The sequence below is a fragment of the Teleopsis dalmanni genome, unplaced genomic scaffold (genome assembly GCF_002237135.1).
Source record: "Teleopsis dalmanni isolate 2A unplaced genomic scaffold, ASM223713v2 unscaffolded_contig_0667, whole genome shotgun sequence".
Classification (NCBI taxonomy): Eukaryota; Metazoa; Arthropoda; class Insecta; order Diptera; family Diopsidae; genus Teleopsis; species Teleopsis dalmanni.
The window spans coordinates 1-12,225 of NW_024032049.1; the positions used below are offsets into that span (position 1 = coordinate 1).

The 12,225-nt window shown below is 27.3% G+C and overlaps 2 protein-coding genes across 2 annotated transcripts; one reads left to right on the forward strand and one right to left on the reverse strand.

Annotated features, from left to right (window-relative positions):
- Positions 1 to 733: 733 nt before the first annotated feature.
- On the reverse strand, positions 734 to 1,801 carry LOC119663626 (succinate dehydrogenase assembly factor 2-B, mitochondrial-like). Its single transcript, XM_038073236.1, has 3 exons — positions 1,760 to 1,801; positions 1,452 to 1,660; positions 734 to 1,052 (listed from the first exon to the last, which is right to left on the reverse strand). Exons 1-3 carry the CDS (start codon positions 1,775 to 1,777, stop codon positions 782 to 784), a joined length of 498 nt encoding a protein of 165 aa, XP_037929164.1. The 5' UTR covers positions 1,778 to 1,801; the 3' UTR covers positions 734 to 781.
- A 921-nt stretch (positions 1,802 to 2,722) lies between these two features.
- LOC119663627 (threonine aspartase 1-like) lies at positions 2,723 to 6,639 on the forward strand. The gene is made up of 3 exons (XM_038073237.1): positions 2,723 to 2,924; positions 2,980 to 3,941; positions 6,221 to 6,639. Exons 1-3 carry the CDS (start codon positions 2,897 to 2,899, stop codon positions 6,302 to 6,304), a joined length of 1,074 nt encoding a protein of 357 aa, XP_037929165.1. The 5' UTR covers positions 2,723 to 2,896; the 3' UTR covers positions 6,305 to 6,639.
- Positions 6,640 to 12,225: the final 5,586 nt, after the last annotated feature.

Consider the following 12,225-nt stretch of genomic DNA (forward strand, 5'->3'; position numbering starts at 1 on the left):
AAAATATATATATATGAAAATTAATGAAATAAATGAAAATAAATTTATAAATTTAATTAATTTTAATTTCAAACTAAACTGTATTTTAAGTTGTTTTAAGAATCCCATCAATAATAGGCCTTTTCGGTGGCTAGTAAGTATGGCAAAAAATAACAAATTGCTTGCCGAAATGTACGCAAACCAACAACACTATTTTCTCTATTTTGGTCAGTATAGGTACTCTGGCCAAACATATTGACCAGTAAAAAAAGTGTTACCAACGCAAACTATTGTGAACTTTCATTGGAAATTCCAACTAATATTGCAATCAGATGTCAAATATCATATATAAACAAAAATTCAAAAATGTAATAAATTTGAAAATTGGGAAAAAAAAAATTTCAGCCCTTTATTTTGAAATTTTCAACGTTTTTACCATTCCTTTTAATTTTGTATTAATTTAATATATGTTAATCGAATGTAATTTGCTTGCATTATGTACACATATGCAAGATTTGTTATTTGTCAAAACATAACACTTGACAGATCGCAACAGTGATGCCGATGCTCGCGTAGTCAAGACACACAACTTATGTCCTCACTGAATTATGACACATTATTACAAACATCTTATCCAGATTAGTTTCAAGTAGCACCTAACACACATCAGTATATTTTCGTATATCAACTAACAAAGCACATGAAGATTATTTAATTGTAATGAAATATATATTTGAATACAAACAAAAAAGTAAATTTTTCTTAAAATAAAGCAACATTCTTTAATAATTATAGATAAAGTTTACAGGTCCGGTTGCCTCAAACGCTTATCACATTGTTCATTGGCTACGTGTTTCTTTAGCATGCGCATAATTTCGTTATCATGTTCTGGAGGAGTCGGTTTAACTTGTGTAGCCCAATAATAAATGTCCCAGTCATTTGAAACACCATTGATTAATTGATCGTACTGCAGCGTTAGTTTGGCATCCATGTCTTTTAAGTACTTAGCCACAAATGTACTGAGTAGCAAATCATTTTCAAGCATGCCCCGCTTGCGTGATTGGTAGACTAAACTAAAAAATTCAATATGTTAATTATATTAATTTTCAAATTTTAAAGTGAATTAATTGGTATTTAATTAAATTAATCTTGCATTTAAAATTAAAATAACTAATTTCCCTAAGAATTTTAAACTACCATTTTTTGTAAATTATGCCCCGCGCTGATGACAGCTACGTTTCGGAACTTAGTGGTTTGATTTGAAAAACATAACAATTTCAAGGCAGACACTCTGTGTAACTGTGTATGCTAATACGGTTGTTTTTCACCGTAGTCATCTGCGCGGTGCATCAAAACTTCTATATCTCCCAAATATAACAGATGTATTAGCATTAAAGTTAGACACTATGTTCACACTTAGAGCTGACGAACCTCTTTAAGATATTTTAATCTAAACTTAGCGTTAAACTTACCGTTGCTTGCGTACCTCGAGTGGTTCATCCGGTCTCATGGGATATTCCGGCAGTGGTAAATAGTCCGGATCTTCATAGTCAATAATAGGTACATCAGCATGGTTAAGAACTTCTTTTTTTGGCGGTTGACTTCCAGTTGGTCCAGCTGCACTGGAAAAATTTTGTTTACCTAACAAATACGGTAGAATTCCACCGGAATACCTTGAGCACTACAAACAGTTTCATTTAATACAGTGTTATGCAATCAAAATGTGTGACATTATTTGCTTTATTTTTTAATATAATAATATAATATAATAAATACTTACACAAACTTTACGCAACATTCCTTTTAAAATAAACTCGTTCAAATAAATTCTTATATTTTTATTTTGACTGACCAGCAAAAATAAAAACACAATTTTATTTTTGACAATTGGTTCTAGTGCTGCCAACCATTTTTATTTTGCAATAGATACTGAATATTTAGTTGTTAAATAAATTACACAAAACTTTTGATGTTAATATATTTTTAAAATTATAAATAATTTATGTTTACAGTGGAACTTGATAATAAGAGAAAGAAAAATTTTTGTATGCAATTAATATTATCTATTGTTGACCATAGAGCTATTATTATCATTTCCAAATACTTATTATCAGTGGTTTTTGGATATATTCGTTGGTTCAATAAATCCGTATATTAGCTATTGGGTTACAGTATTAGGCTTGGTGCTTTGAATCTGTAAAATTTGAAGAAAATATCTTCCAAAGAATTATTTATACAATTTTTATAAACTTTAGTAAACTTTACTTAATTATATATCACACAAAAAAATTATATATATATAATTGATAATTCACAATGAATTCTTTTTAAATGAAGTATATTTAAATTTGTGTTATATTATAAAAAATATATTGTAAATAATAACATTTATGACGTGTGCGAGTTAGGCTAAGTTGCGTTCTAAATGAGGGAAATTCTAAGTTGTGCCGATAATGTAGTGATGTGTCGATACGTGTTGATAAATGGCTAAATGACTGCAGTGCAAAAAATCCCAAAAACTCTCCCATTTGGTTTAGCATCAACTTAGCCTAACTCGCACACGACCTAAAACTAAATTGTTGACCCTAAAAAACAAATTATGTGTTATAGATATGCGGTTTGAACTATCACAATTATTTTATAATAAAATTACTTTTTTAATTTCAGTTACCTCGGCAACTCTAGCTGTATCTAATCATTATGGTTACCTGAATAAAACCGAATACTTATACCTATAATTGTCGCTTACATCACTTAACAAGTTTTGACAGTTGTTTATTTAAGTTGCTTATTCAATTATGCACTTCAGAATGTTTGCATACACAAACAAAACAATAAACTACTGTCGCGTTTGACATAAATCGGAATTAAAATATAGTTTGCAAATATCTCGCAGCGTAACATATATTGAAGCAAAATGTCTGGTTTTATAGCAGTGCACACAGGTTTGTTAGCTAAATTTATTTTAATAAAATCAATTTAAAACTTGCCACTCCCCAGGAGCGGGCAACAGTGTCGATGAGAGTAAATATCAGCGAGTAATAAAAGAGGCCTGCTTAAGAGCTACAGATTTGCTGTTGAAAGGAGGTACAGCTATGGACGCTTGTGAAGCTGCCATAAAACGGTTGGAAAATTGTGGTAACACAAATGCGGGTTTTGGTTCAAATCTTTGTTATGATGGGCGTGTGCAGTGCGATGCTTCAATAATGAATGGTGCCAATTTACAATTTGGAGCATGTACAGACGTTAGTAATGTAAAAAATCCAATACAATTGGCACGTGTTATCTGTGATGGACAATCTAGACTATTATCTATGGATCGCCTTCCACCCATGATAATGGCTGGTACAGGAGCTGAGCAATTTGCAGAAGAAATGGGTTGTGACATAATTGATCCCAAAGATTTGATATCAAGTAAAGCAAAATTTGCTTATAATCATTATAAAACGAAATATCAAAAACTGGCTAGTGAACATACTATACCTGTCACCGCAGACGTACCTCCAATAACTATAGAAGCACGCTTAGATACAGTAGGAGCTGTATGTGTTGATGGTAATGGAAACACAGCTGCTGGTTGTAGTTCTGGTGGTCTGCTTTTAAAAGTGCCTGGACGTGTTGGTCAAGCTGCTACATTTGGTGCTGGTGTTTGGGCTGCTGACACTTCTGATATATCCGTTGCTACATGCACTACTGGAAATGGTGAATATATCATGCGAACATTTCTAGCGAAAGAAATATGCACGGATCTATTGACAGCCGATTGTGCTGTTCGAAGTTTACATAATACATTTAAGCATAAATTCTTAGAATCACCATTTCTGCCAGTTAATCAAAATTTGTATGCAGGCGCATTAACATTAGTGTATCATCCAGAAGATCGAACTGGCGAAATTCTTTGGAGTCAAACAACAAAATCTTTTTGCATAGGCTATATGTCTACAGAACAGAAAACACCAAAGGTGAGTGCCAAATAGTTTTTATTGATATTGGACAAGTGCACAAAAGACATTTATTTTGATTAATGACCAAACCATGGTACGCTACACTTTTTAGTTCGACTGTTTTGTTTGTCTGTAGGGTTAGGTTAATTTAAATATTACGCGTTAAGTAAAATATATTCTATAAAAAATTAAATTTAGAAAAAAATATTATACTCAGAATACTTTATAAATGTGTAGTATTGTTTATTTGTATGTAAACAAATATTTATTATTTATTTATGAAATGATATAATTTATATGTGTTTTCAAATTATCATTAAATTAAATTTAAATACTGTGAAAACTATTCTCACTAGTATTCCTCTCTGATTGGCAATGTTTCTAAAACATTTTTCTAAACACATTTCTTTATTATTATTTATAACGAATGTGGTTTTCGATTGTTAAACCTAACCTGGAATAACTTTATCAACCGAGATTTACTTTTAGTGCAATTTGAAAATAACATTTGGCAAATCTCGAGCGAAATGTATAACACTCGAGATTAATTTATAACACTCTAGATATTTTGTCATACTAAGGTTACCCTGAAATTAACAGCAGTTTTATGTGACTTGACAGATTAAATGAGATTTGATTCGATATATGTGTTTATGAAAAATATAAATGTCTACTAACACTACAACAAAAATGTTAGATTACTCCAAAATTGTTCGATTGAGCAACAAACTTTAACAGATCAAGAGTAAATCTAGATTAAATCTAGATTTACCAATCAAAAACGCTATGGCTGACGTCGAGTGTCTGTTTAAGAGTGTATTTAGAGTGAATAACGTCTATATATGAAAAAAAATTGTTTGAAGAAAGTGTGAATTAGCTTTAAATAGTGTCAAACAAGTTGGCAGCTCTTTAAAACCATATTAGGTGTCTCTTGAAAGTTAAGAATGAGGTCGAAAACACAGTTTCAAGGTCGTTCTATCCCAAAACTACTTCTCCTCACATACGTTCAATATTCAATCACCCCCTAAAAGAAATAAATAATTCCGGTTTATATGTTTTTTAATAAGTATTGTGCCTGGGGATATATCGTTAGACTGTTCTAATTCATTTGTGATTTGGATATAGCTACGTATTAAATAGTTATTTGCTAACTATAAACACTACTGCTCTATGCCACATAACATCGCTTATCTGTTCGTTTGCTTCAATAGACACACCAATCTGACTTCTATCGAGTTATGGCTCCCTCCCAATGTGATGGTAAGGTTTCTTTACCTGTACTCAGGAAAAGTTTAATTATTCTCACTTATCCTTCTACGTTACTCATCTTACATAACTCTTCTATATAATCCCAGTAACTAATTTGGTAATTACTTCAGCTTAAGTATTATTATTACACAGTCTTTAATAACTGTCCAATGCGTCACTATTAACAATAGTTTATATTCCTCTAATTACGTTATAACTTTTGTCCAGTATAGAGATTATTTAATTAAAACAGATTACAAAAAAGTATACTATTTAGATTGTAACCATATGCAATCTATATTAACCTAAACATAACATTATTTGAATTTATAATTATGTATATATCTTTTTCTTTCTTCTTCTTGTTATTATTATTAATATTAATTATATTAATCAATTTACCGTCGTCTCTATTTGTACTTTTTTTCCTCTATAGAGATTGTATCATTTAAATAGTTTACAACAGCTCACAAAATGTAGTCTATTTATATTGAAACCATGGTTGTGGTGAGGGCGATGAAAGACCCACCCATCTACTTTGTTGAGTATATTAAATATTTACTACATGACCTCTCTAAGAATAGTTTTATAAGTTTTGTCAAAGGTTCTAAGTGGTTCTAACCCTCGGGTTTTTAATTATACGGTAACACAATCAAGCCTAAATGGATTTCTTGGGATTGTAGGTGTAAACTAACCTAATGTATTGAAACCATATACCTTTACTAAACATATGGTTATTTGAATTTTGTATGTATGTTTTTCTTTTTTTCTTTCTTATTCTTATTATTATTATTATTAAATGTATCATATTAAATTATTAATAACCTCTAATTGAATTGAACCTTTTGTCCCCTATAAAGATTATTTCATTTAAATAGATTACAAAAATAAAAAATAGATTATTTATTTTGTAATCAGATATCTTTAATAAAAAATATGGTAATTGAATTTATTTGTATGTGTATCTTGTTATCTTTTTTATTCTTAATACCATTATAATTAATTATATCTTATTAATGCTTTAATCGTTTCTATAACTTTTTTTCTAGTTTGTCTACTCACCACTGCCGAACTACTGTGAACCAGGCAGACAGACTGTAGTAAATGGACAAAATTTTCATTTACGTTTATAGAAATTCCTTTATATCATATATCTATATCTACATGACACATTAATAATTACAAGACGGAAAACCAAACGACAAAAAGCCATAACTTACCTAAGTGCATTTGGGAATAAAAATACCGACGTAATTTTTGTACGTAAAATTTGTTGTCTTTGAAAAAATATAATAATTAACGAAAATATAAAATAATTTAATGACTTAAATGTTTTTGAAAATACGGACGCACGCGTTTAGGGAAACTAAAGTCTAAAAATAAAATTAATTCTAAGTAATATCAATGAAACAACATTAACCCTTTAGATACACAATAAGTTGAAACGCATTTTTAAACAAATAATAATTAGTTATATTTAATGTTATTGTATTAACTTTTTTAATTATATGTTTATAAAATAAGGCGTATGTTTTAATTGTTTAAATGTAAAATTTAATTTTAGTAAATAACAAATAAAATTTAAAAGTAAATGCAAGCAAGTTTCTTTATTTCTTCATTTTGAAATGTTATATTAAGTCTATACAAAAAAGCACAGTTTGAATCGAACGTTTAAATTTTATATTATGTATAAAAATAAAAAATTTTCTAAATTTAAAAATTATAAAAATACAATATTTACTTCAACACAAAATAAATTTATAAATAATATTTATATAAACAAAACTGTTATAATTACGAGATTTTGTGCAACAAAAGTTATGATTTAAGTTTATAATTATTTTGTTATTTTACAATTATATTGCTTAGGTTTTAAGTCAATGATATATGCTTAAGTAACTAAACTTAGAGAGCAATTTCCTTTAAATACGGCATATGCCCCGCAGCTAATTATACATCGACTATACTTGTACTATAGTTTCAAATTTTTATTTTGAGCATTTTAGAATATTTCTAATAAAAGACTTATGTAAACAGAATTGATAAAAATTTAGAACTAATTACTCTGAGATATAAGTACACTGTCACAAGTTTATTCAAACGAATTATAAATTAAATTAATATAGAGCTGATGAAAATTTGAACTTATATATGCTTGTTAATGTAATATAAAAAAAAATTGTTATAAATAAGCCGTTGAAATTGTATTAATTAAGGTACTAAAATTAGTAAATGGTATATTTATCAATATAATGCTATATAGTGTTCGATTCTAATATATATATTTAATACCAAGCATAATTTATAAATAAATATATATTACAATTTTTTAAAAATGAAACATTTGAATTGTTTTAGTATACATAGAAGGTTTATAAGTTTTTATATAATTTAATATTTTATATTTATGTAATGTTACTTTACTACTTCTCTTTACAACCCAAAGCAACTATTTCAGATAAATGTAAGAAATAATTATTATAAATTACTCTTAAAATTCAAGTTATTATATTAGTATTATTATAAACCCATTTAAATTTATGAGGTTGTATTATATTTTGCATCATTTACAATTGTACGTTTAAATTATGAGATTTGAGATCATAGGTGATATATAGTAAGTCATTATAAAAATAAATGATAGGGACGAAAAAAATAACTGATAGGGAAAGAAAAAAATTATTGAAATAAAGAATTTTTATTTATTTCAAGGAAAATCACAAATCAATATGACTGCTATATTTTTTTGTGATAAAAATTATATGTATTACCATAAAATTATATATATAAATTATTTACTATTGCTTTGGTATGTGTCAATTATTTTTCTATTTAATTAGAAGAAATATTTCGTGGATTAAAAATTTTATAATAACTAGGAACTCTCTAGCTTATAATAGCGTTATAATAAAACGTCGAAAAGTTCGATAAGTCTAAATGTAAACAAGGTATTAAAAAACAAAAGTTTTATATTTCAAGAGGATTGATTCGAAAAAACGTCGAAAAGTTCGATAAGTCTAAATGTAAACAAGATATTAAAAAAACAAAAAATTTTTATTTCAAGAGGATTGATTCGAAAAAATTGTTTTAAATTAATATAGTATCTAAAACAAACTGAGAATGGTTACAGGCTCCTCGGCTAGGTCAATTATTTCTTAGTCTGATAAAGTGATCAACAATAATCCAGTCAAGGCATAAAGAGGGGTTTTGAATATACATCGAGTTAATAGAGAGTAAAAGTGCTCAAGTGCACTGGCTCAAATAGCTTCAACATAATTAATTAATTAAAAGAATTAAATATTTTGATTTTTGGGAATAAAAATTTTTCTCTTAAAAACCAAATAGTATCTGGATTAAGATAAACCTGATATCTTTAATGTATATATTTACACAAAAATCAATCCTTTAAGAGTTAAGACTGAATTGATTTTTTTTCAAAATTAATATAAATACCTATTATTGAATAAACCCTACCTTCTTTGAATTAAATAATCTAAAATTTTATTTAAATTCCAAAAATCTCTATTAAGAGAAACTGATTTTTGTTTATATTCAAACAAACAATTAATATTAAATTTGATTTTAACGTCAGTTATGACGAAAGTGACTATTTTACTTAATAGAAACTATTATGTTTAATAGAGAGGTTTCGAACAGTAGTAAATTACAATAATAAAATTTTATTATTTTTAATTAATTGAGTTTTTGGGTAGCCATACATCTGTTTCGAGTATTGCCAAATACTAATCATCAGTATTCTTGGAATTATTTCTTGTTTTTAATTATTAATACATAATCTTTTGCGACTATAAGTATCAAGGGTTCAACTCGTACCCTGCCAAATTTGAAGCTCAGAGTCAGCGTTCATTGAGCAACTGACTCAAAGCCTTATCGTTACTTGACTTGTATGTTAGAACTTGGAGTTTTGTTAATTTGCTGTGAAAGTTCATTAATACATATATTTGCTGTGTTATATTAGAACAAAATCATATATAATATATAAACATAATAAAAATTATAGTTATTTTTAATTGTTAAATTTAATTTTAATATTTTAAAAGTAAATCATATCTGAATACACATTAAGTTGATATCTATAGAAGTTTTAAATAATTGAATTTTTGGCTGACCATACAGCTGTTTCGAGTATTGCTAAATACCCATCGTCAGTGAACACCTCTCTATTTAAATACCATAGTTTTTATTAAAGTAAAAATAGTCAGTTCTGTCGTATTCATGTTAAAATCAAATTTAAGGAATATTTTTAAACAAAAATCAATCATTTACAAGTTAAAGCTTTTTGAAGAACAGATTATCTCTGGATGTGGACTAAGTTAATTCCTTTAAGGAATAGATTCAAATAAAGGTGAAGTTAAAATTAAGCTAATAAACTTTAAATTCTATTTAAATCACTTTTTCGAAAATTTCATTTAAAATCAATATCCTTTATATTCCCCTCAGAGAAAGTAGAGTACGTTTTATTTATACTTTGGAATATGAGAACATCTTAAGTTAATATCTTAAATTTTAATAAATGCTGCGCGAATCTTTGTAGGGTAAAGTTCCCTTCCATTCACAAAGTTTATTTAGTACCGAGACCCTTGTCTCAGCGTATTTGTTTTTTATAGTACATAAATAAAAAAAAGTCATCAAAAAGTCGTTAAAAAGTCACCAATCACTTACACTACAACCTCTCTAAATCACACAATCTATACGTACTCTCTTATAAATAACATTCAAAACAATATTTTACTGATAAATAGAAGTAAAGTTTGATTAATATTATTATATTATTTCATGGAATATTTGAAACTTTCTTGGAAATAGTTGCATATGGTCTATAAAGCAATTGATTCTACTTATATATAACATTACATACTTGGTACCGGCCATACTGACGAAAATGGTTTCGAAATGCATCTTGAATTATAAACTATATATTTATATATCTGAGTAAATGCGCTTATATCATAAAAACTAAATGCAAAGCAATTTCACTGCACTTTAAGGCAAATCTATTAAGGATTATTTGAGTTAAAAATTAAGGCAACTGTTAGTTAATGGATGTTGACGTTATTCCTATAAATATTATATGATGTAAATAAATATACTATATGATATATGCATAAATTCGTTAAAATAATGTTTTGTAATAATACTTTTATCTTGTAAATTATATGTTTAGTTATAACGTCAAACCCTTAGTGGATGGATGGATGAAAAGTTATCCAAAAGTGTATATTATAATACTTTTACTAAAACCAATTACTAGAATGTTGGTTTGTGTTAAATTAATTTAAACGCAACCATATTCATACCAAATACTATTATTCTTATCGTCTGTGCGCTTACGCAGCAATTTATCATCCGGATTAATTGTGCTATTGGTTGGTGTACTCTCACGTGTTGTATTGCCTTGAACTTGGTTCTGTTGATCACTTGGATTACTACCAATCATGGTGTTAATACGATTATACATTAGAAATGTGGAAGGATTATCGTTGTTTTGTGTATGTATATTTGTGGGTGTTTGTGGTTCAGCTGTATTCGCACCTAGTGTTGTTGATGATGTATTACTATTTGTTGGTGATACTTGTGCTTGACTATTCGAATCAGGAATTTTTTGATTTTCATCAATTAAATAGACTGTCCTTCTGGAACCAGCAGTACCAAGTGTTAAACTACTGCCTGTGACATCGGGTGCTTCGAGTCTATTTTGTATATTAAATAAATAAATAAAAAAAATTTATAAATAATTTTAATAATCAAATATAAAATAAAATATTAAAACAACAAAGAAAAAGCTTAATAGTAAGTTTTCATCATTGGAATTAAAAAAACAGATTTTAAAATCGAATTAAATACGAATATTTAAGTGCAGTGAAAGCTCCTTTAAGTGGAAACACTGATTATATCTAATTGAAAGAATTATTCGTTTTAAAGGTCGTGTCTTATATAAAAAAAAAAATGTGGATTCGAGCAACATTGCTCGATGAAGACAGGACTTCGTTTTTTACGATGCTCTACTAACAGAGTTTTCACTGTATATAAGACTACACACTATATATAAAGGTCATACCTTATATAAAAAATGAAAACTAGATATGAGCAACATTACTCGATTAAGACAGGTCTTCGTTTTTTACGATACTCTACTAACAGAGTTTTCACTGTATATAGGACTAAGCAAATATTATAAAAAATAAGTATTTTTTTAATGAAATTTCTGAAAAATTATCTGTACTATGAAAATAATTTTAAAAATGATTTAAAATTAACCTGAACAAACTTTTACTTAAAAATCTATTATAATTCCATAATATAAACTTATTATATATTAAAACATTAAAAACAAAACAACAAAATTTATAAATAAAACAGCATTTAATTATAAAAAAAATTAACAAATAAAAAAATAATTAAATTATTAAGAACCATTGTTGATTTAAGTATAACAGCACAAAGCAGCCAGCACAAAATTTTATGCAACACTAAAGGGTTAAACACCAATTAAATTTAATAACATTCATGTATTTACTGAAGCGAGAAATTATAAAAATAAGGCAATTAATTAAATATTTAATTTTGAAATCTTTCCAATATTTTAAGTCACAAAATTTTTTAATTATTGAAATAATATTTTCATACAATATAATTGTTGGTGTATTAGATATACCTGCAGCGACTACAAGATTTTGGTATAAATTATAAATAGCTTATCTTTCATTGATAAAATTAAATAAAATTATATTCAAGGGCAATAAAGAATCCAATTAAAATCAGCTATTAAATATGAACTTCGATCTAAACACCAACAATTGCCAATTATTTTACTCAAGGCACATACAGCCTCAATAACAATAAAGCTACTAAATCTGAGCTGCGAATACAACGCCAATATTTTATTAATTATTGTACAGCTAAAATCAATTTTTCTATTAGTTAAAAACAGGTGAAACAGGATCTACTTAGTTACCCCACTTATAAACACTGACGACCAAGAACCGTTAACCAATTAGCACTAGAGATACTCAAGCTTAAGTACAATCTTAAC

Bases quoted from the DNA above. Each gene is read 5' to 3' on its own strand.
- LOC119663626 (XM_038073236.1), bottom strand. The intron at 1,053-1,451 runs GTAAGTTTAACG...TGAATTTTTTAG, and splicing joins CTCGAGGTACGCAAGCAACG to TTTAGTCTACCAATCACGCA.
- LOC119663627 (XM_038073237.1), top strand. From the start codon at position 2,897: ATGTCTGGTTTTATAGCAGTGCACACAG. The intron at 2,925-2,979 runs GTTTGTTAGCTA...GCCACTCCCCAG, and splicing joins TTTTATAGCAGTGCACACAG to GAGCGGGCAACAGTGTCGAT. The intron at 3,942-6,220 runs GTGAGTGCCAAA...CTTTTTTTCTAG, and splicing joins CAGAACAGAAAACACCAAAG to TTTGTCTACTCACCACTGCC.